At 34.5% G+C, this 25,122-nt stretch overlaps 1 protein-coding gene across 1 annotated transcript in view; it reads right to left on the reverse strand.

Moving 5' to 3' along the window:
• The window catches only part of LOC120414119 (band 7 protein AGAP004871), a 420,902-nt gene that overhangs the window by 82,547 nt on the left and 313,233 nt on the right, over positions 1–25,122 (reverse strand). Inside the window, exons 3-7 of the mRNA XM_039575149.2 lie at positions 16,351–16,460; positions 10,057–10,129; positions 9,903–9,985; positions 9,503–9,762; positions 2,895–3,524 (exon numbers count right to left, since the gene is read on the reverse strand). Of these exons, the coding sequence (XP_039431083.1) occupies positions 3,230–3,524; positions 9,503–9,762; positions 9,903–9,985; positions 10,057–10,129; positions 16,351–16,460 (821 nt within the window). The 3' untranslated portion in view covers positions 2,895–3,229. The remainder of the gene's footprint in view (positions 1–2,894; positions 3,525–9,502; positions 9,763–9,902; positions 9,986–10,056; positions 10,130–16,350; positions 16,461–25,122) is intronic.

The following is a 25,122-nucleotide window of genomic DNA, read 5'->3' on the forward strand; positions in this document are numbered from 1 at the left end:
GCCAAAATATGTATGAAAATTTGTATGAAGAAACTGATGATGCAAATTGGCTTCTATGAAAGGTGCCCAAAACGCTTGAGCCAGATAAAAACAAAACAATTAAATTCAATATCTAGAATTCAGATAATAGTGATATTGAGAAAAAATCACAACAACTTTTTTAATGTGAAATTAAAGGCAATCTAGTTGATATAAATGATAGTTTTTCAAAATCAGGATTCGAACATGTTCATGAGAATAATACCCGGATCTATTAAATATAACCTTATTACAAATCATAATCTGATTATCCATAATTCTTGAAACAAGTAGGAAAGAAAATTAAAATTATATGCATCAAAAATAATATCAAATAAGCAACAAAGTAACATTTTTACCGGACCAACTTTTTCAAAAATAATATTTCATTTTTTTTATTAAATTAGGAATATTTTGGTCTATTCTGGGGACCATTTGTTTTGTCTAAAAATAATTGCAAGTTTGCAATTAATCAAAAAAAATCTAATAAAAGTGAGTGAAGCTAAAAACAAAAAAAAAGGTAAATCTACAAGCTTAAAAAATCTTCCTTGAAGTATTTGACAACGAACATTTTCAACTCAATTAATCATATGTTTCCATTTATTTCGAAAAAATATATTTAAAAAGTTAAAACTGGAATGAAATAGTCCAATAAAGTTCGACCAAACCGAACGTCTCCACATCCCCCCCCCCCCCACTCAATTGGGCCTTATGCCAATAAGGACAAGGGACAACATTAGGCACATCGACTGGCCCGGGGAGCAAAAAACAGTCCTCCGGCGTTCGAGAACAGGCTCGTTATCTCGGCTTTTCGAATATCTTTTTTGTTTGCCTCGCTAGAAAACCGTCGACAACCAGCCGACCGGGGGGCCAGGCAAATTGAAGTTTAATAATTAATTCCAATTTTCAGTTTCGTTGGTGGGGAGGGGCAGCAGCGAGGGGGGATTTAATAAACGTATATTTTTGGTTCATGATTCCTGGGCTTGATTGAGGTTTTGAAATTAACATGTGCTGAACGTATGAGCATAATAAATTTGGTTAGTTTAGGTATGAAAAACAGAATTTATTAACAAAAATACAAGCGAGTGAACATTGGAATTTGACATTTTTGTCCAATTCCTTTCCTTGAAATTAAAATATTCGTAAACATTGAAAGCTTCTTAACTTCAAATGGGGAAAACTTTCCCCGCAAAACCAACACTCTCAAAAACTCAAGAAGAAAACTAGTGTCGATTAAAGAAAAAAAAACCCTCGCAAACTGCAGTTTACCAAATTAATTGCAAAACTCTTTCTTGTCTCACGCGCACGCCTCAAGCGGTCGCCTTTCTTCAAAATGAAAAAAAAATCAGTTGAAAAAGCATTGACAAAAGCTGGCGGCGACCGCGGCGCGCAACGAGACGATAACGACCTGAAACCATTATTTATAATTGAAAGAGCTTTTCAGAGCGAGCTTTGCGTTTCTCGTAGTTTTGCTTGGTTCGGGGCTTTTTTCTCCTCGTTTTCCTTCTTCTGTCAACGATTCTGCTCGGGCTTTAATGATACACCAAGAGATTGTGTTTTTTTTTTGTGAGATGTCTTTTTTGTTCTTTTTGAGCAACTCTCTACGAAATTTGGCAATTATTTTCAATTTCAACAAATTCATCAATTTATGTGCGATTTGAACAAATTGATTTTTGTTTTCCTTCAAAGCACCAAGAATATAAAAAATATGTTTTAAGGTGAAATTATAATTTCTACCGTCTTTTAAGAATTAATTGATATTACTTAATTATAAAAAAACATCTTAAGTCTTCAGATTAAACAAAATTCTGACGAAATAACGTTTATTGGTAAAAATGCAAGTACAGTCATCTTTTTGGTTATACAGTCGACTCTCTGGTTGTCAATATCCAAGGGACCGTCGAGAAAGAGAATCATCAGTTTACAGAACGATGCAAAATGAAGACTCGATTGAAAATATTTTTTCTTGATACCCTAATGTCAAACACCCTTCAAAGCTTCGTTTCGCCAAGAAAAATGTCTATGCAAGCCATGAGAAAGTGAAATTATTGACAACCGGAAGAGATTTTTAAAGCAAACAGAATCCAAGGGACCGTCGAGGAAGAGTTCCTTCAAGCAAGGGAAAATATCGAGGAATGAAGATAATTGAAGTATGCAGATTGAAGGGACTGAAGAATTCATCGATAGATGGAGAATTATTGATATCGAGAAGATCGACAGCCAGAGAGTCGACTGAAGATAATGAAAGAACCATCGAGATATAGAAGCATTAGTTTACAGTGACGATGTTTAATAAATACTCGGTTGATTTTTGAGATTCATTTTAACTTCGATCAAACAAAAAAAAAACATCTTAAAACTCTTCAAAAAAAAAAACAATGTCTATGCCAGCCATTAGACAAAGACAGTATTGATTGACAAAAGGAAATCATTTTTGGACCTAAGGAAATCCAAGGGTAAATCGAGGAAGAGATTCTTGGAGCTAGAGAGGGTATCAAGAAAAGATAAGCATTGAAGTATGAAGTTTGAAAGACCGAAAATCGACAACCAGAGAGTTGACTGTTACATTTATCTGGAGCAATAAACATTCCGTGTGAAATTCAATTCCCAAATTCGTAAGGTAAGGTAATTTGCGTGCTAAAAAATAATCAATTTTAATCAAATTATAAATCAATGTTGAAAATTTATCAGCAAAATGTCGCAGAGAATTGCTCACGATGTTTTATTTGTTGGTTTCCTACATGACATCCCACAACGGGAATGCTTAGCCGTACACTACACACAAATATTTATAAAATTGTTAGTCTCTTAGCTACAGTTATTCCTTTCAATAGAAAAAGTTTCACGAGAAAATGAACAAATTGATAAAAACGTACCGTATATTCGAGAGCAAAGGAAAAACTGCGTTCTCGTCGTCGTCTTCTTCTACTCCGTTCTCGTCGTCTTCGTCCTAGGTCTATTGCATTTTCCTCGCCGCCGTCGTCGTCATCATTTTCCTTCCTTTGCCTCCGTAGGTTATTAGCAGTTTTCGCCGCTTTCGCTGCTGGCCAAAACCAGCTCCTGCCGCTGCTGCCGTCGCAGTCGCCGCCGCCGCCGCCTCCGCCGCAGGGTCAAATCCCGGCGAAAAGAAAGAAAGGGGCGTTCTTCGCTGGGACGGCTTCGACGGTGGCGGTGGCGGCTGAGGCGCCGGTGACGTGGACGTCCCCTCGACTTACGAGTGGGACGCCGCGTACGTTTCCTTCGATTTCATAAAGTAGGTCAGAATGTCGATTGGCAGCGGGAACACGATGGTGGAGTTCTTCTCCGCCGAGATGGTGTTCAGGGTCTGGAGGTAACGCAGCTGTAGGGCCGCCGGCGAGTCGCCGATTACCTCCGACGCCTCCCGGAGGGCCCGGGACGCTTTCTGCTCACCCTCGGCGGCGATCACCTTGGCGCGGGCCTCACGGGCGGCTTCCGCCTCGGCGGCCATGGCACGCTGCAGCTGGACGGGCAGGCGGACGTCCTTGCTGGAAATTGGGAAGAGGGAAAGATGATTAGTAACTTGTACTTATCATTGTATTTTAGTATGATGATGTGAATTTCCTACTGCAATAAATTATAAAAGCATTTTCTCAAACAGAATGATCGAAAATAAAAGTTCTCCGATTCGCCTCGAATTGGAGGTTCAAGAGATCATATCTCTACGCCAGTTCAACTGACAAGTTGAAGTTGGGATTATGAGTAAAAATTGTATGGGTTATACCTACGTGATCGTCTTGTCTCACTTCGCTGTTTGAAGTTCCGAGAAGAATGCGTATTAAAGTTTAACCTTGAAGTATATTCTTGCAAACTGTTGAAGAATGTTTGTAGAGAATAACGTGTTTATAACGTTTTGCAAAATGTATCTTCGAAGCTATGGCCCACCTTTTTCGACGGTGGGCGGACAGAATCCTAATTTGGTGAATTAATTTCCCATTGAGTGATGTCCGTGTTTAGTAAAACTGAATTCAATATTGTGTGGCTCAACTCCAGGGGAAGCATGCACTTTGGGATCCCCATAAACACGTGAACTTTGATTTTTTTCAAAAATATTTAGACAGGGCCGAATGTGATTGGACGTAACAGCAGCTAGCGATTTACATTTTAATTTAAAATGGACTTCACCCGTCAAAATACATTTCTTAAATCTCAAATTTTGAGACATTTTGGCGATTAAAGAGTTTGCTTTGAAAATCACTGGTGTGTAGGCCAGATCCTTGCGATTGTTTTGATACAAAAAGCAAATCAATCCACTTTAACGACTCCCGGGTCTTTTGTGGTCTCTGTTGCAAGTTTCACCAGGAGGACAAGGCGGGAATCGAATCCGCGCCCCATAGCAACATAGGAATCGGCAGCCGAAGCCGCTTACCACCGCGCCACGAGGCCCTCCTGTTTTAATACATATAACATAGATTATCTGATATATTTTTTCTGGTACATTTGTACCCGACCCTCTCCGATTTCAATGAAACTTTGTAGAAATATTATCCTAGGCCTATATAAGCGATTTTTTGTATACATGGAGCCAATTATACTCGAAAATGATTAATGAGAAGGGCGTCAGTAATTTAAATATTTGTGTATTTAGTAATTTTAAAATTACTGTATCTCGAATCCATCTCATCGTATCAATAAGTCAGATACAAACTTTTAGGAAATTAGAAGGGCTTTCTGAAAAAAATACACTGAATGAAAAATACACGCCACTTCTATGAGATTTTAATTTATTTAATGTTTAAATGTTAAATTTTAAGGTGATGTAACAATTTTTTTCGATCAAAATTTTTGAGAAAATAGCCTAAGATGTATCAAAAAGACTAACGAGAAATGCAGGATGGTATGGTATGTCTCTCCTAATAAAATACAAAAATCTTTTACTAAAACTGCTTTTTTTTAAAAAAAAAAGTGGTCCTCACGTCAAAATTTACAAAAACCGATGGTGGGAATCGACCCCATACAAAAAAAAATGAAAAAAAAAACGTTTTTTTGCTGTTTTTTGTCAATTTCCGGTAAAAATATTTTCGAGACTAAAAAATCAAGTCTGTCATATAAAAAGGGCAAAAAACCACAAAAAAAAACAAAACAATTTTTCAACATTTTTATTTTTAAAACCGCTGTAACTTCACAGGGATTGTACTTACCCAAGTAACATTTTTTTTCAGGAGTTCTACAAGAGCTCCTCAAGATAGCTACAGCATAGCAGTTTGGACCGCGGTAGGATAAAACTCTCTTCAAGTACTCTTCCAAACTCCTGAAGAAGTTTTGAAGAGAATTTTATCCTACCGCGGTCCAAACTGCTATGCTGTAGCTATCTTGAGGAGCTCTTGTAGAACTTCTGGAAAAAATGTTACTTGGTAGAGCAGTGGTCAATATGGAGACTTTTATGTAAAATTGTCAATATGGAGACTTTGATATAAAAATTGTAAAAAAAAATCAAATCAAATTAAATCAAATCCAAAAAATTAAAAAATAGAATAAACCCCAGGGGGTAAAGAAGCCAAAAATCAATTTTATGTGCTAAAAATGTATTTTGTATTGGGTATGAGTATTTTTTAAGGATTGTAACTATTTTTTTCCTGCATAGTCCTAATCATAAACCTACAACATTTCCCAAGACACAAAATTGATAAGAAAAATTCAACAGGACAAAATTCCTGGGTTTTTTTTAAACTGGGATTTTTCAATTCCAGGGATTTTTGTTATTATTTGTCAAAAAAATCAATTTAGGTCTGGAAATTCAGATCTGGTTGTGAAAAATATAAGCAATTGAAAACATTGCGATCGACAGGAATTTTATAACATGACCTTTTTAATGCAGCATAATAAATAATATCAGCATCAATTTTACTTTTTTGTGAAAGTTGAACCCACATTACCCAAAACTTTCAATCGATGATTTCTTTAATGCATTGATCAGATCAGATCCTGGAAGAAGATTTTTTTTAAGATCATGACTTACATTTCAAAAAGACTTCAATAAAATTCTTTGGCCCCAAAGAAATGTTAGTCATGACTCAGGACTTCAAAAATCTAAAAAATTAAAAGGTTCAAAAAATTTCACGCCAGTGTCACATTTTATCATTGTAAATTTGATCAATGGTTTCCAAGATACTACGATTAAAAATTGAGGATCAATTAAGTGGAACTTAAATAAACTACAGTACTGGTCAAAAGTATATGACATTTGTCGATTTGTCAAAACTCACCTAAAATTAAAATTGCTGATGTTCGCTCGTGTTTCGACCAAACCTTATGCAATTTTCAGCATAAGCAGTTCGGAATGTCAACTTTCAGATGCTTTTTGAAAAACTTTGCTAGACAAGTTTCAGTGGGTTGAATTTTGGAGGGGTCTCGCAAAAACCGCGATGTCATATACTTTTGGCCAGAAAAACACCGAACGGACTAGCCAAAAGTATATGACATCCGTGATTTTACAAGTAATGTCTCGGATGTCATATACTTTTGACCAGTACTGCAATTTCGCAAAAATAAAACTGTTAAATTTTGGTTTACAGATCCTCAAGTTACCTACCGTTTTCAATATTTTCTGTAAAATTTTGAACATTTAAAAAAAACAAGCTATTATATTAAAGAACTTTAAATTAAAAAAACAACATATTTTATATTTTTTCTCAAAAATCGACATCCACATCGGAAGCCACATTTTCTGCAAAATGTTTTGATTTTCTCTTAAACTATGTAAATATTGCTGTCCTTGTTTAGATTAAAGTTTAAATTATCATCAATTCATAGTATTGGGATACATAGTTATATGTTCTTAAGCTTGAAAAACATAACAAATTTAATGAAAATATAGATTTATAGAATTCAAAACCCAGGAAAATTGGACAGCCTAGATGAAACTAGTGATAAAAATTGGCTTGTTTGGTAAAATCAGAAGAACTTATAGCTCGGCAGAATCTTATGCCGGCAAACTACACGGACCTACAAAAATTGACAAAAATGACTGAGCAGTATTAAATCAAGGGGGTCATGAAGTTTGGGGTCCCCAAAATCACCAGTTTTACATTTTTTAAATTAGTGCACATGTTTGACCAATTCTGATAAGAGCGGCCGTGGCTGACTGGTTACGGTGTTCGCTTTGTAAGCGAATGGTCCTGGGTTCGATTCCCATCTGCTCCCAACGAGAAAGTATAGGAAATATAAATCTTGAAACTCTGAACATGTACGAAAAATCAAAGTCGCTCGAGTCGGGGTTCGATCCCCCGTTCTTTGGATTGGTAAGCAAAAATGCTAACCACTAGGCCATCGCGACTTGGTGAGCTATGACTGGAATTAGGAATACTGTTACCTCCATCAACTATATACGCGCTGGGTCCTTGTCCATTTGACAAGGATTCGGAAGTTCTAAATAACGTTTGCACCCGATTGGTCCAAACGTTCTTCAGGGCGGGGCTTGTCGACTCAAGCTGAAGTACCTCGCGCTCGGCTAGCCAGCGTAGAAATGGGTTACCGAAGCTCGGCAGAGCTAACACCTTCCAAATGCCTATGCGAGTTATTTGCATGTATAGAATGAGAGCTAAAAATACATGGAAACAACTCAATTTGTAAGAAGCGACCGCGTGGTCCCGTTTGGTTGGTTGCACACACACACATGTTTGACCAATTCTGATAATTTTTTTTTTTGAAGAGCTGAGAAGATTACTTCTATTTTGCTTTTTTCAACTTTGTTGATACGACCTTTAGTTGCTGAAAAATTGCCATGCAAAGGCTTAAAAAGCAGGAAAATTGATGTTTTCTATGTCTCACCCAAACAACCCACCACTTCTAACGTCGTTATCTCAGCAACTAATGGTCCGATTTACAATGTTAAATTATGAAACATTCGTGAAATTTACCGATCTTTTCGAAAACAATATTTGCAAAATTTTCAAATTAAGACAAACATTTCAAAAGGACGTAATATTGAAAGTTTGGCCCTTTTGAAATGTAAGTCTTGATTTTAAAAAATGAAAATATTGTTTCGAAAAAATCGAAAAATTTCACGAATGTTTCATAATTAAACATTGAAAATCGGACCATTAGTTGCTGAGATATCGACGTTAGAAAATGGTGGATTGTTTGGTTGAGACTTAGAAAACATCAATTTTTCTGCTTTTTAAGCCTTTGCCTTTGGTCGTATCAATAAAGTTCAAAAAAGCAAAATATAGAGAACTTTCTCAGCACTTCAAAAATATTTTGTTTTCAGAAGTGGGCAAACATGTGCACTCATTCAAAAAAATGTAAAACTACGACTATTTTCAAAAAAAAGTTACCTAAAAATGGCTTTAACTTGAAAACGGTGCACTTTATTAAAATTTCACTGAATTACTTTTTGATTGCAAATTTGATTTCACATCGAAAAATGAAGTTGAAAAATTTTGCGACCAATATTTCGATTTTTTTTGAAAAAAACAGTATTGATTCAAAAATTCATAACTCGGTCAAAGATTTTGCACAACCTAGAAATTTCTTAAAAGTTGGTATTTAATGTCCCCTGAAACATATAAAAAAATCAATCAAAAAATTCCTTCTAAAGATACAGATTTTTTAATTTTCATAAATCATTTTTGTATGGACAGCTGCCAAATTTGTAAGGCAATTTATTTTGACAAAGTAATGATGCAAAATGGCTTCTTTGGGCATACCGAAGGCACCAAAAAAGTTTCAGCCGCACTAAAATATACAAAAAAATGAATGACCGAAATCTAAGAGAATTGCTCAATAATAAAATTTGAAGAATGATAGATTTGTTATCTCGTCACAATAACCATTCATTTATATTTGTACACCCAAAATTCAGAATCGAGATAATCGATCTCTCAAAATTTATTGAGGGCTCAGTGCCAAAATCGATAGAATAATGGTACCAACTCACACCATCATAACAAATGAGTTCATTCGTTAGTTGAATCAATAAATCTCCAACAAGTGTCATACATCGATTTCTGACTTCTCCTTGGTCACCAAGCTGTGGTGGCCGAGGCAGCTAAGTCATTGGATTGGTTTGTCAAAGGTCTCTGGTTCGATTCCCGTTGTCGACACTTTTGGTTTTTTGTTTGACGGATGAACTTTTTTTGCAAATGAACCTCGAGAGAATAGTTCTATCGCCCATCTCGAGCTGTGTTCTCTGCGTCCGTGAATGGTACCACTATTCTCTCGACTCGAGACCATCATTCTCTCGGACTAGCGCTGCCAGTTTTGGGTGTAAGAATTGCAAGCCCCGGATCATTTCCGTAAATATGTAAACTGGATTTTATCATGTTGGAGTGCTGGAGTAAGAGTTGGTATCGCAGTCGCTGATTCGGAGTGAACGTCGTAAAAATCATTGATAGCATTCTAAACATGACTCAATATCGCAGAAAAACAATATGGTGAAATAATGCATAGCTCAAAAGGCATGATAAAATAAATTTCATGTTTAGCATATGGAAAATGAATGATCAAATATCTAGCAAAAACTCACATTTCAACCCGCTCCACCTTGATGCCCCACGCCTCGGTGGCCTCGTCCAGCGACAGCTGCATGCTGCCAGAGATGGTCATCCGCTCACTGAGGATTTCGTGCAGGTGGCGCGTTCCCATCGTGTTCCGGAGCGTGGTCTGGGCCAGCAGCCGGGTCGAGTGGTGGGCATTTTCGACGTTCGCAATCGAGACGGTCGCGTTCGAAACCCGGTAGTACACGACGGCGTCCACCGACACCGTCACGCTGTCCTTGGTGAGAACCTGTTTCGCGGGGGTGGTTTGCGGGGAGACGGCGAGAGGGGCAGGGGGGAAGGATCGAAAGAAATTTAAAAGAAAAATGCACACGTTTGAAGCGACTTTGAAGCGGGGCAAAACTTGCGCAAGAGCCTGGGAAAACTTACTTCCTGCGGTGGGACGTCATAAGTTCTGGTACGCAGATCGACACGTGCGTAGGCATCAATGCAGGGCAGGATGAAGAATATACCTGCGTGGGGTTCAAGAAAGCAAAGAGAGTTAAATCAGGTCAGGGTGCTTTTACGCAGAGTTCGTTCTTACCGGGGCCTTTGGCACCGCCCTGCATCAAACGACCGAGACGGAATATTACGGCGCGCTCGTACTCCTGGACGACCTGGAAATTGTTAACAAAGAAAAAAAGAGGAAAACGGTTTGATTACTCTTGCGTAACTTCGGTACAATGAACGGAATTCTATTAAACACTTGAATCTGGAAGTAGTTGTTAGTTTTACCTCCAAACGGCAGTTCGTTTAATTTGTGGGCATTAAAAGCATAACTCTGAGAAATTCTTTACGGAATCAACACTTAGTCGTGCTCATGCTAACTTTTTGCACGTGTATTTTGAGTTAAGAACGCAATTTTATGCAGCAGTTGGGAAAATTATCGGTAATGTTCGACCTTTCCACTTATTTAACGAAAACTGTTTATTGATCAATTACAAATTTCACATAGAATTCATTCCTCAACACTAACCTAGTTGTGTCTAGTTATAAGAGAGCAAGCCACGTAGTAAAAGTTTGGCTCGCGTAGGCAAGGTCGGTTCCTGGACTTCAGCCTAGTAGAACTGTGGGGACTATAAAAATGGCGCCTGTTTTAATTAAAACATAAAAATTCTTCCCCCGAGAGTTGGCACACACACACATACACTCGTAAATACAGTACCGAAAGGCAAAGTGGATGAACAACCACTTTTTATAAGGGACCAACCGGCTCGGGTCCTCTAGTCAGCTTGAACGTCCCTTTTTGGACGACCTTCTTGATGGTAGCTGGAGAGGTAGGCGCAAATTTACCCGCCAGCTTTTGCTAACAAACTCTAACTCAACGCTACCGTCCTCCTTGACTAGGAATGACTTCAAAGGGGGCAATATTTTGGGACGTGGGATAGGCACGGCGGGTCATGATTCGCATAGTTGGGGAAGTTCAGGGAAGATATAGTTATAGTTGTTTCGGTATGAGGTATATTTTTTTGAATTCATAAGCGTTGTGTTGGTTTGCCAGTACAAGGATGTATTTTGTCTATAAACGTTGATTTTTATTTTAATGAAGAACATCAATTATCTGATGTTATCTTCATTTTGTAATAAAAGTTACTAAAATACTGTTAAGATTGTACATTTTACCAAAAAAAATCACACGGCTGAATAAATAAACTGGGATAGTCATGGCAGGAGCACATTTGGGATTATATGTTTATTAAAATGATTCTGAATGCAGAGATATTTTATGTCAAAAATAAAAATATGAAGAAATTAAAATCAATGTTGTTAACGAAAACCTATCAAAGAACGATAACAAAATTCAACTTCGATAAACGAAGATATCTCATTAAAAGTAATTTCTTAAAATAAAATAATTCAGACAAAGTCTTTTGATACTTTGATAGATTTGAATTATTACACATACAAAAAAAATGTAGCAAGTTTAAAGGTATTTTTTCTTCATATTACTCAAAAATATACTCAAAATATTTTTTTTTTCAAATTATGAAATTTTCTTGAATTCTAATATGATTTTCTAGCATTTTATAAAGTACCGTATTTAAAAAACACTTTCATTTTTATATTTTCTTGATTCGTAATTAGGTGAGTGTTAAATTTTTATTGAGTTTTTTTATTGCACAAAATTAGAGTTTGAGGTATTTTGAATAATAAGCATTGATTTTGGTTTGAATTAAATCATGTTGAAATTATGCTGTGGTACCGTAAAACAGGGTGACTTTGATAGGTTTGACATTTTTCCGCAAAATGAAGAGTACAAATTAAATACGTGCGGAATGGAATGAAATCATTCTGATCGTGGTAGAGAAGTGTTCAAAGTACTCACAGAAGAAGTTTTCATAAAATTTTGAAAAGTTTAAAAAGTGAGTTAACTATAATTAAGAAAATGTTGATAAAAGGAATATTTTAAATATTTTGAAAGTGTCATGATTCTCTCAATGAACATAATTTTGAATCGGAACATGAAATGCATTTTCGGATTCTTTGGACAATTTTCCACTAGGAGAAGGTAAAATAAGTTTGTAAAAAATTGAAATTATATGTTTTTTTGAAACATAACTAAAAAAATCTTCCCAATTTATATGAATTTTCAATAGAATTAATGGCACATAAAATTTTTGATTCTTGCTTCGATTTCAGTTTAGAGTGTAATATGATTCGATAATTTTATTTTAAAAAAACACTAGTTTTAACGAATTTTAGGCAAATTTTTTACTTTTTACCAATTTTACCTAAAATTTATATCTATTTTGTTAAAAATCGTTTATACTTAATTAACTATTTATAAACATTGATTTTTTTTATTAAAAGCTGTATCAAACACCAAAGTGATGATACATTTGACATAAACATAAAATTTGAACACATTAAATCTGATTTTTACAAGAATAACTATGGCTATCAAAGTCACCCCGAAATTCAAATTAAGAATTTTCAATGCAACTATTTTTTAAACACTATTGAAAAAACGTCCGGGACCGTGGTGTTGGGGTAAGCGTGATTGCCTCTCACCCAGTCGGCCTGGGTTCGATCCCAGAAGGTCCCGGTGGCAAATTTTAAGACGAGATTTGTCTGATCACGCCTTCCGTCGGAAGGGAAGTAAATGTTGGCCCCGGTCTAACCTAGAGGTTAGGTCGATAGCCCAGTCCAGGTGTAGGAGTCGTCTCCCTGGGTCCTGCCTCGGTGGAGTCGCTGGTAGGCAGTTGGACTCACAATCCAAAGGTCGTCAGTTCGAATCCCTGGGTGGATGGAAGCTTAGGTGTAAAAAGAGGTTTGCAATTGCCTCAACAATCAAGCCTTCGGACACCTTGTTTCGAGTGGGAATCCCGTAATCGGGAACGGGAATCATTTGACTTAAAATGCAATAACAGTTATTTTATAATCTATTATGAATATTTAATAATCGATTTTTTTTGTTTTTTCAATAGAGTTTTTAAATTAAGTGACTAATGATTTTTGCTCCCTCTGTTTATGAGGAATTTCGAAGAGGAGACAAATTCTTAAATTAAATTGGCAATGAACTTGAATAAAAATTAAATGATATTACGAGATAAAAAAAAAACAACAAATTACACAGAAATTAAAGTCTTTTACAAGTTTCACCAATCAAAAATAAATTATCCAGAAAAAACTCAAAAGTCTTGAAACAATCAATGTTTTGTATTTGGGCATCGTAAAAAAGGTAAAAAAAAATTATCCAATCAAGTTCCAGTAAGACTAAACATGTCTCATATCTGTCCAAGTTATATAATGGATCATAGATACCTTAAAACGGGCTCACGGCGTGTTTTCTAGAACAAACTTTTCAGGAAAAAATAGTCTTTCAAATGTGTCTTATAGGAAATTTTGTCAGCTTTCCAATGCGCCTAAGAGCGAAATGTTTCATCGGGAAATTTCTGAGATATCTCTATTTTAAGTTTTTTGGTATTAACTTTCTTTATCATTTATTGGAAACTTTATACTAACAGTTCAGAAAACTTCTCAATTGATGTTTTCATGTGTCATTTACTCATCAAAATGTGCAAAATAAGACAAGAAACAACTTTGTAGAAGGTTGCAAACCGCTAAACATTTTGAAAATGAAGTTTTAACCAAAGTTTTGAATATATGGAATTTATTCAGAAATTAAAATCATAAAACAATGTGAAAATATTTTTTTTTTAAATTATTACATTTATTTTTTGTGTACAAATATCACGTGTCTTCTCTGATTTAGCTTGTTCAACCAAATTTTTGGCAGGTTTGTGTTTGTTAATGGTATTATTGAATTTTGATTAATTAATTTTGATATTTTCTTAAGGGACCATCCATAAACCACGTGGACACTTTTTTGGGAATCTTTTACCCCCCCTCCCCTTTCGTGGACAATTGTCCATACAAAAAAAATCTTTTTTGTATGGATCGTGGACAATCGTCATACCCCCCCCCCCCCCCCTTAAGTGTCCACGTGGTTTGGATGGTCCCTAAGCAAACATTAACCAGGAACATAAATACAAATATGATTTAAAATCGAAAATGTACTACATATTACTGTTGCAAGCTTAAAAAGTCATATTTTCATGAGTAAAAAATAAATATAAAATTTTATAAAATGTTTACTGTTGAAAATGCACTTAAAAATAGTAATAAAACTCGAGTCTTCCAATTCAGAATGCTGAAAACACCGACACATTTTTTTTTGTTTGAACAATATTATTTATTATTTTAACAAAAAAAACCCAAAAAAAAAGTCTTTAACAACTATTTGAACAAGAATCAAGATTTTTTTTTTATATGAGATTGAAGATGAGAGTCATAGTAACTTCCAAAATATTGCGAATTCCTTGATAATTTAATACAAAAAAAACTAAAACAATCATTTCATACTAATGAAAAGTATTTCTCCTAAAGCTTGCAACAGTAGTTTGCAGCTGAATTTCGTGTATTAAACATGTTTTGTATTCATGCAACTGGTTAATGTTTGATTAAGGAATTATGTTATTAATTTATAAAAATCATGTAATACCCTATCAATCTCAAACCTGTAAAAATTTCGGTTGTATCAGCAATTCCAAGCTGAATCAGAGCAGACAGGTGTTATTTGTACACAACAATTATGTAATAACCTATTTGATCTTGTAAAAATAATATTTTAATGCGGTTTTATGATTTAAATTTCTGAATAAATCCCACATAATCAAAAATTCGGTTCAAACTAAATTTTCAAAATGTTTAGCGGTTCGCCACCTTCTACAAAGTTGTTTCTTGTATTATTTTGCACTTTTTGATGAGTAAATGACACATGAAACACATCATTTGACAAGTTTCCTGGACTGTTATTTAAAAGTTTCCAATAAATGATTAAGGATTTTAAAACAAAAAACTTAAAATATAGATATCTCAGAAATTTCCCGATGAAACATTTCGCTCTAAGAAGCATTGGAAAGCTAAGAAAATTTCCTATAAGATAATTTGAAAGTAGCGATGACTATTTTTTCTCCTTAAGGTTGCCCAGAAAACACGCCGTGGGGGTAGCTTTGATATCCGGGGTGACTTTGGTAGGTTTGCGATTTTTCCGCAAAATAAAAAGTACAATTAAAATACATACGAGATGGATTAGAATCATACTGACCGTGGTAGAGAAATGCTCAAAGTACCTCAAAAAGAACTTTTCATAAAATTTTAAATTTTTTAAAAAGTTAGTTAACTATAGTTAAGAAAATGTTGATTCCACTAGGAGAAGGTTAAATAAGTTTGTAAATAATAAATAATGTGTGTTTTTTGAAACACGACTTAAAAAAATCTCAAAATTTTTAGGCAATTTCAGTTGAACAAATTTTATTTGAAAACTTGTGATTCGTGCTTCGAATTCGTATAAAATGCAATATAATTCGATAATTTTATAAACAAAACTAGTTTTAACAAATTTCATGCAAAATTCCAACTTTTTACCAATTTTACCAGAAATTTATATGTATTTTGTTAAAAAGCTTATGAACTTAGTTAACTGATTATAAACATTGTTTTTTTTTCTTATAATCTATATCAGCTACTTTAGTGATGGTACATTCAACTTACAAATAAAGTTTGAACATCTTAAATATGATTTTAACAAGAAAAAATATGACTATCATAGTCACCTCGGAATTTAAACTAAGAATTTTTAACGTAACTTTTTTTCTTAATACCATTATTTTTTCCAAAATAGTGCATGGACTTTGTGTGGCCTACCTCAGTACATGTTTTAAAAATAATAATCTTGAGAAAAACCTTACCTGTTGGAAAATATTCCAAAAAAACAAATTGAAATCCTATCAAAGTCACCCCAGTTTACGGTACTATCTGATCGTACATAGTTCAAAATAAAGTCACATTTGAAAATCATATAAAACATGTTGGAGGCATTAAAACTCATACCTCATACTTTTGAAATTATCAGCTGTATTTTTTTAGAATTATTTAAGTTTCAATGTACGTTAAATAACAAATCCTTATATGTACTCAAAAAGGTTTCAGAATAGTTTGACGTTGGTTCGACGAATCTCAATGTTACGTCATAATACCGTCACCATTTTCCACCATAACCATCTTCATTTTGTATCGACAGCAGCAGCAGTGTCCGCGCTCGTTAAGTTGGTAGTTATCTTCAGTCTATTTAATTCCACGCTTCATTAGACTCACAAATGGGCAGTGAAAGGACAACGTTCCGTGGAGATCCATTTTAGAAAACGAAACACCCAGAAGAGATGAGTTAAAGTTCCTTTTGAAGGAAGTTACAAAAATAAAGTTTTACGCTTCGGCACCCAACTTGGCCCGATTACCAGTATTGGAATTAAAGACAGTTCCAGCCAAAACTTACCTTGAAGCACACCAGCAGGCTGAAGGGCATCGTTAGCACCACCAGGACCCAGGACAGAAAGATGAGGATCCGGCCGCATGTTGAAGCTTCCCCGTTGGTATCCTCCTCAGCTGTTGGGGTGAAATCAATGTTGAAAAGATATTTGAATATACGACTTGTTTTGAAGAAATGTGATCTCAGTTTTGAACTTGTTGAGTGGTAATTTGCTTTGCTGTTATTTCCTGAAAAAATTGGGTAATATTGTGTGAATATTTTCATAAACAGTTAATGGTTCATAAATATAAAATTAGTTGATTGATATGGTTTTAAACATCACATTTCAAGCATATCGCCTGAATAATTCCAATACAGCACTCAACTTATTATCTGCTGAAAGCACTTTCCTCGTCCGCGTTTCCAAAGTAAACACATTTATCCTAATCCGCACAAGAAAGCACTCCAATCCAATTTGCAGGGACAACGAATGCCAAACTAAACATCAACAAAAACTTTCCCACGAGTATGAAAAACTTCCCCACCAAAGTACCGGACCTTGTTGCGGTGATGCGTCCGGGGAAAACTTTACACCAACCTCCTCCTAAGAAACCCCTCTCCGCCAAGGACAAACACCCCCTCTTCCGGTTCATTTCCTTTCTGGTCTTCTGGCCAAACGCCATAAAAAGCTAATAACTGGCGCGGTTTCTTTTACGAGAATCCAAACAACGGAAAAAGGGAGCAGCGAATAAACTTTGAAGTATTCCACCCCACCCCATATCCTCGGAGAAGGAGAAAGAGCTGAATGCTGATGTTTGAGGGGGGTGGCAAATAAGTCGCCTTATCGCGGGTCTTACCCGAGTGTGACAAGCACCACTTAATTGACGCGAAACGCCATCGGAATCCCCAAAATTTTCGGTTCTCTAATGCCCCACGGTTTGCATGACGGGTTTTCCGGGAAGAAATTCAATTTTCGACCCGCGGAAAAATAAGGACCATCGGAAAATGGGGAGGGAGAAGGAGCGAGTATTTAATTAGCAATAAAATTTTATTTTTACTTCTTTGGTTTTAGCTTGGTGTGGTTTTTAATGTTGAACAAGATGGTTGGTCCCCGTAATGGAGAAGAGAGAGAGAGAGAAAAAAAATAACGAGATAATTTGCTACGACAAAACGATCAACTGTTTTAAATTGGATTCGGAAAACCATCCAATTGTGGGCGGAATATTAATGAAGCTTTGTGGCTAGACAGATGAAATTTGTCTAATTTTAGAATCATTTGCTTTTTTATTAAATAAACCAAAATTTGAATATTTCTTGAAATTGATATCGGGGGTTGAAAAAATGCCTGTAATATTTCAGCAATATTTTAAAAAATCCCAGGGATCCCCTAGGAAATTTGAAGTTTTGTTTTTTAGAATGCTTTTGAACGCTTTGAGCCGCGATTGAAATCATCAGTTTTAAATAAGAGAATGAAAAAAATTAAGGAATTTCATTTTGCGTTTTACTAGTATTTGAACAAGAAATAGACCTTCCGTTTATGGCATTTTTAAGCATTTAAATTTTTCTTATAATATCTTATAGTTATAATTTTAAAATTATACGCATTCTTTTTTATTGAAATTTTTGTTTTGTTTCCTATTTCATGGTTTTGAGCTCAACAATTGATTTCCGTTTGGATTGTATTTGAGATAGAGGTGGGCAAAAAAGAGAGTGCCGCTTAAAGAGCCGGTTCACTGAAAAGAGCGAACGAACCGTGGCTCACAAAAAACGCGGTTCTTTTTATAATCTTTTGAAAGAACCGTTTCAATTTTTGTTATGAATATAATCTGTGGAATTAAAACAAAATGCAGCTTTTTTTTTATTTATTTTTTTTGAGAACTGAAAATGCAATTGCAAATATTTCAAAACTTATTAAAATTAATCCCAAAGGTTGATTTTCTAATCAAAATGAAAAAAAAACTTTGCATTGTACAACTGATTGTACATGAAAGTATTACCGGAACACAAGTTTGAGCATTTCGAATTGCACAATTTGTAAAATATAACCAAAAATCTACAGAATAGTTTATATATTTTGGAAAAATATAAATCCTTTCGTCGAATTAAACTTAAGCATTTATAGAAAAGAGTTCACACAATATTTTCTCCAAATAAAATATAAGAGTTCAATTCTAGCAGAAACAAACAAAATTTTAAAATGAATAGCAATTTTTTTAAGCATCCTAGATTTAAGTTTGGATGCCATAAAATTACACAAATCTTTAGGTTTGAATAGCAATTTTGACATAAAGATTACCAAGACCTATTGCTTCCAATGGAATCTTCTCGTTTTCAGTTGAAATTTTTGTTAATCAAATAATTTATATAAGTCCAATGTGGAATAACTTATCGAAAAAATAAGCTTTAAATTGTCCTGCTTTAAAAAAAAAAACAAATAAGAATACAAATTATCCGGCAGATTTCAAAAACCATTGGGTTCAAAAAGTTTAGAAGTTATAAATTTTGTCTTGATTTTCGAGAATTCACGAGAAGTTTACAAAAAAAAAAAAAACAAAAAACGGGATGTAATTGTTGTAAATGTAAACGAGTCAGATTATGTTTCAAATCCAGATTTTATAAAAGTAAGCTTTAGCACTGTTCTGATTTGTTTGATATGAGATAAAAATGCTATCAAAAATTACAACTTATGAGCGATACAAGGACCATCTATAAACCACAAGGAATCTTTTTTTTAAGGTGTACAATAATCCATAAAGGAAGAGGGGGGTATTTAAAAACAATTGTCCACGTGGTTTATGGATGACCCCGTAAACCAGTTAAGTGTCAGATTATGAGACTAAGCAAAAACCATTTTTTCAATTTTTACTGCCAGGTTCTCAGAAAAAAGTTAACCATTATTTTTTGAAACAAAACAACTAAGGTTAAGCATTCGCTCCTTACTCCATCCAATTTGCTGATTTTCACTTTTTAAACAACTAATTTTGCAAATTTTGGTAGAAACTTGCTTGCTCACTTCTTATTGAGCTATTTATCACTCGATTTCAGTTGAAACGCCTACCAACATTAGAGGCATGCTGGAATTAGATGCTGTTCCCCTGTAAAGAAATTTTCCGATCTTCAAGAAAAAAAAAGAAACGATAACCATGGGCATTTAAAAAAATAAGATTATAGCCCAGAACAAAACATTTTCCGAAACATTGCTTATTTCCCAAATTTCGGTATGGAAATTCTCTCAATTGCAAATTAAATTTCCCAATGTTAAGTAATCAACCTTTTGTAAGATTTTTATTTTCAAGAGATGTTATTTCAAAATAAACATAGCTAAGCCAAACAAATTCTAAAGTTAAATGTTATCATTTACCGACCCAAACTTATCTTTGTGTTAAAATTTCAAAATACGGATTCTTTAAATTCAATTTTAACTGAAAAAGATCTGTTTACCAAACCTAAACGCACCGGTTTTACGAGTTTTATGCCATTAAAAATTTAAAGTCAAAGCGCCAGGTCCTGTCACAACCAACCAAGCTCATGCCCTGAAATGTCCGCAGAATTTATCAGTTTTTCTACATTCTAATAGATATTTGTATTTATCGCAATATTTTTTAAAGAAATTTCTATGAACGAATCAAAGATTCCAAGTAAATTGATTGACAAAATGAAGTCAAAAAAAAAAAAACAAAAAAAAATCAACTGATCAATAATCAATTTACGAGAGGTGTATGGTTTTTTGACCCAAAGTCATCCCCACTGACGGTATTGAAATAAGCATACCAAACTAGCCTTATGATTTTTTATTTTCTCATTTTCAAATGAATCTAAGCTAAATTACCCAAAAGCTCGGGTATCAAATCAAACCAGAATTTATCGTAATCCTTCAAAAAGGAAAAAAGAAACCAAATTTTTCATTCAATCATTTTTCTTTTCTTCATTTTCCAACGATTATCTATTTCGCCTCACTCTTGATGAAATCAAGATTTTTTTCCTCCCCGCAAGGACGGAAAACCCGTGTGAAACCGACGTGAAAATTTCGCAATTTTCTACGCTGATTTTCACGGCAAGATAATAAAAAACCGTGACACGCAAAGAATATTCGCGCCAACAACAAGTAGCCACGCGGCCACGTGGGGGAGACAATCTTGATCCATTTTTTCCGCTTCGAAGAGTGGATGGTGAACCACCCAGGCTTGTTTCTGTCCTGAAGTTGATGGCTGAGCAATAATAATCGCGAGCAAGCTACAGGGAAGGTGAGATGGTGGGATTAGGTCTCGTGATGTACGCGCGTTTTTTTTTTTCTTGACTGGCATGGGAAGCTTATGTTAACGAGACAGAAATGAAATTACTTTTTTTTCGGAAGGTTTTACCGTCTCTTGAAGCTGGAAAGGTAATTTTCTTGATAACTGGCAAAAATAATGGAATGACGAATTGATGGGATTCAGTGAGATTCGTTTTTTTAATGCTCTGTAAATTGAAGGATGAAGCAGTTGCTTTATGGAGAAAAGACGAATTGTAAATGACTTCTGAGGAATATTCATATTTCAATCTCGAACAGTTGTACTACAGCGAAAAAAACAGCAAAATATGACGGTAGTTACGAAAAAACATATTCCAATTGTATTATCTCAAAATTTTAAGAAAAGTTCACTAACTTAGCAAGTACTAAAAATCAATCATCATCGCTGGGTAATTCTCTACCAACTCACACGAAATCGGGAAAAGTTGCCCCGACCCCTCTTCGATTTGCGTGAAACTTTGTCCTAAGGGGTAACTTTTGTCCCTGATCACGAATCCGAGGTCCGTTTTTTGATATCTCGTGACGGAGGGGCGGTACGACCCCTTCCATTTTTGAACATGCGAAAAAAGAGGTGTTTTTCAATAATTTGCAGCCTGAAACGGTGATGAGATAGAAATTTGGTGTCAAAGGGACTTTTATGAAAAATTAGACGCCCGATTTGATGGCGTACTCAGAATTCCGAAAAAACGTATTTTTCATCGAAAAAAACACTAAAAAAGTTTTAAAAATTCTCCCATTTTCCGTTACTCGACTGTAAAAAATTTTGGAACATGTCATTTTATGGGAAATTTAATGTACTTTTCGAATCTACATTGTCCCAGAAGGGTCATTTTTTCATTTAGAACAAAATTTTTCATTTTAAAATTTCGTGTTTTTTCTAACTTTGCAGGGTTATTTTTTAGAGTGTAACAATGTTCTACAAAGTTGTATAGCAGACAATTACAAAAATTTTAATATATATACATAAGGGGTTTGCTTATAAACATCACAAGTTATCGCGATTTTACGAAAAAAAGTTTTGAAAAAGTTACTTTTTGCGTTTCTCTTTGTTTCGTCGTCCGTGTCTGTCGCGGGTGACCATGAACGGCCATGATCGATGACGACCAACTATTTTAAAACTTTTTTTCGTAAAATCGTGATAACTTGTGATGTTTATAAGCAAAACCCTTATGTATATATATTAAAATTTTTGTAATTGTCTGCTCTACAACTTTGTAGAACATTGTTACACTCTAAAAAATAACCCTGCAAAGTTAGAAAAAACACGAAATTTTAAAATGAAAAATTTTGTTCTAAATGAAAAAATGACCCTTCTGGGACAATGTAGATTCGAAAAGTACATTAAATTTCCCATAAAATGACATGTTCCAAAATTTTTTACAGTCGAGTAACGGAAAATGGGAGAATTTTTAAAACTTTTTTAGTGTTTTTTTCGATGAAAAATACGTTTTTTCGGAATTCTGAGTACGCCATCAAATCGGGCGTCTAATTTTACATAAAAGTCCCTTTGACACCAAATTTCTATCTCATCACCGTTTCAGGCTGCAAATTATTGAAAAACACCTCTTTTTTCGCATGTTCAAAAATGGAAGGGGTCGTACCGCCCCTCCGTCACGAGATATCAAAAAAACGGACCTCGGATTCGTGATCAGGGACAAAAGTTACCCCTTAGGACAAAGTTTCACGCAAATCGAAGAGGGGTCGGGGCAACTGCTGTGTGAGTTGGCGGAGAATTACCCCGCTGTAAGACAATTTTTTAATACATACATTATCTTGCAGTGATGTGTTTTTTATCCAGAATCATGAAATCGGCAAGATAGCTTCAGCTCGATTTCTGCCAGATAACTTCCTGCAAGATAACTTCAGCTTGATTATTTGTAAATTAACTTTCCACAAGATAGTTAAAACTGATTCTAGCAAGATAACTTCTGGTGGTGTCATAGAATCATGCTGCAAGATAGCTTTTGGTTTGGTCACATAGTTGAACAAATATTTTCATTTATAATCAAATATAAATATTTTCGCTAAAAATCGGTTCTTCACAGTTATCTGATGATGTGAACACCAGAAGATATCTTCCGGAAAAGACCAGAAGTTATCTTGCAGAAAAAGAACTGAAGTTATCTTGCCGAAAATTATCTCACAATAATCGACCTGAAGATATCTTGCAGACATCTTACAAAACGTCGAGTAAAATTTATTTAAAGAATATTATCATATTTAAAATCGAGCTGAAATTATCATGCAGAAAGTAATCCAAGATTAATTTTGCACAAATTTGAGCTAAATACATTTGAATTTGGAAATCGAGCTGAAGTTATCTTGCATATACATATCTTGCATTTGAGCAGTTCTCTCAGATTTCGGTCATTCGATTTTTTCCGTATTTTTTATACGACTGAAACTTTTTTGGTGCCTTCGGTATGCCCAACCCTAGTAACATTTTTAAACTTACAGGTTTTATCATGGTTCTGAAAACCCTCATACGGCCTAAATAGGCTTTTATGGCCTACATAAAACCTAAAATGTTACTAGGGAAATAAGCCATTTTGCATCACAAGTTTGTCCATATAATTTTCCATACAAATTTGGCAGCCGTCCATACATAAATGATGCATGAAAATTCAAAAATCTGCATCTTTTGAAGGATTTTTTTCAACGGTGTCTTGGGCAAAGTTGTAGGTATGGATACGGACTACACTGAAAAAATTAGGTGATTTAACTTTTTGGCACTAAAATTTGATTTGCTAAAAAATACTATTTTTATTATTTTTTTGTATGTTTATGTGTATTTTTGTATGTTTAATGCCAACATTTCAGAAATTTCCAGGAAGTGCAACAAATCGTTGACAGAGTTATGAATTTTGGAATCAATACTGATTTTTTCAAAAAAATCGAAATATCGTGCGCAAAAAGTTTTAACTTCTTTTTTCGATGTGAAATCCAATTTGCAATCAAAAAGTACTTTAGTGAAATTTTGATAAAGAGCACCGTTTTCATGTTATAGCCATTTAACGTACCATTTTTATTGAAATAGTCGCAGTTATTCCTTTTTAAAGTAGTGCACATGTTAGCCCACTTTTGAAAAAAAAAAACATTTTTGAAAAAAATGAAAATTCTCTATACTTTGCATTTTTGAACTTTGTTGACACGACCCTTAGTTGCTGAGATATTGCCATGCAAAGGTTTAAAAACAGGAAAATTGATGTTTTCTAAGTCCCACCCAAACAACCCTTCATTTCTAATGTCAATATCTCAACAACTTTTGTTAAAATATGAAACATTCGTAAAATTTTCCGATCTTTTAGAAAACAATACTGTCAATTTAACAATTCTAGACTAACATTTAAAAAGGGCCAAATATTGAAAATTACTTCTTTTTGAAATTTGGAAAACGGTGCACTTTATCAAAATTTTACCAAAGCACTTTTACCTCGAAAAAGGCAGTTAAAAAATGTGCGACCCATATTTCGATTTTTTTTTTGAATCAGTATTCATTCAAAAATTCATAACTCAGTCAAAGATTTTTTGAGCAATCTGGAAATTTCTGAAAAGTTGGCATTTGATGTCCTATAAATACTTATCAGAAAATGAAAAAAAAAATAAAAAAAAGGTTTTTGCAAATCAAGTATTAGTGGCAAAAAGTGTGATTTAAAATCACCAAAAGTTTCCTTATCCATACATACAACTTTGCCGAAGACACCAAGTCGATCAAAAAATACCTTCAAAAGAAACAGATGTTTCAATTTTGATGTATCATTTTGTATGGACAGCTGCCAAATTTGTATGGGAAATTATATGGACAAACTTATGATGCAAAACGGCTTCATTGGGCGTACCGAAGGCACCAAAAAAGTTTCAGCTGGATTAAAAAATACAAAAATTAAAATTAAAAAAAAGACCGATTCGTAGAAAACGTGCATTTTAAGCCAAACTGAGTTAAGAACGCCATTTTGTGTAGCTAACAATGCCTCACCTTTTGACCTTCACATATCCTCACAAATCGATTTCAATCCTGAGATATTCAATCTTGTCGTGCTATCTGGTCACTCCCTGAAAATTGATGTAAGTGCGACAACTGGCCAAAGGGATTTCAGGTCAGAACATGTTTGACGGACGTACAAGTTAGACTACCGTAAACATTTGTAATTATAACTCGGGACTCCATCAACTAACATCAACCAAAATTTGGGACAATGCACATGATGGTCAGCCAAACAAAACGTGTTTGTTATTGTTTACATCGCGTTCTCTAGTTTTTGTTTATTCAAAGTCAAACAATGAAACGCGTTTTTCTCGGAACGTCGAAATGGCGAGTGTGACAAGATAGCACGACTACGTCGACGTGTAAGACATCTTTTTAAGAACATTGCAAAATAACTTCTGCTATATTTTTGATTTATGTCGGCTTACTCCAGTAAAAATATATTAACTTTTAAAGTTCATATCTTGACATTTCTAAACAAACTCCAGCATGATTTTGAAACAGCATCTGTTCTGATTGATCT

Source organism: Culex pipiens, chromosome 3 (genome assembly GCF_016801865.2).
Source record: "Culex pipiens pallens isolate TS chromosome 3, TS_CPP_V2, whole genome shotgun sequence".
Classification (NCBI taxonomy): domain Eukaryota; kingdom Metazoa; phylum Arthropoda; class Insecta; order Diptera; family Culicidae; genus Culex; species Culex pipiens.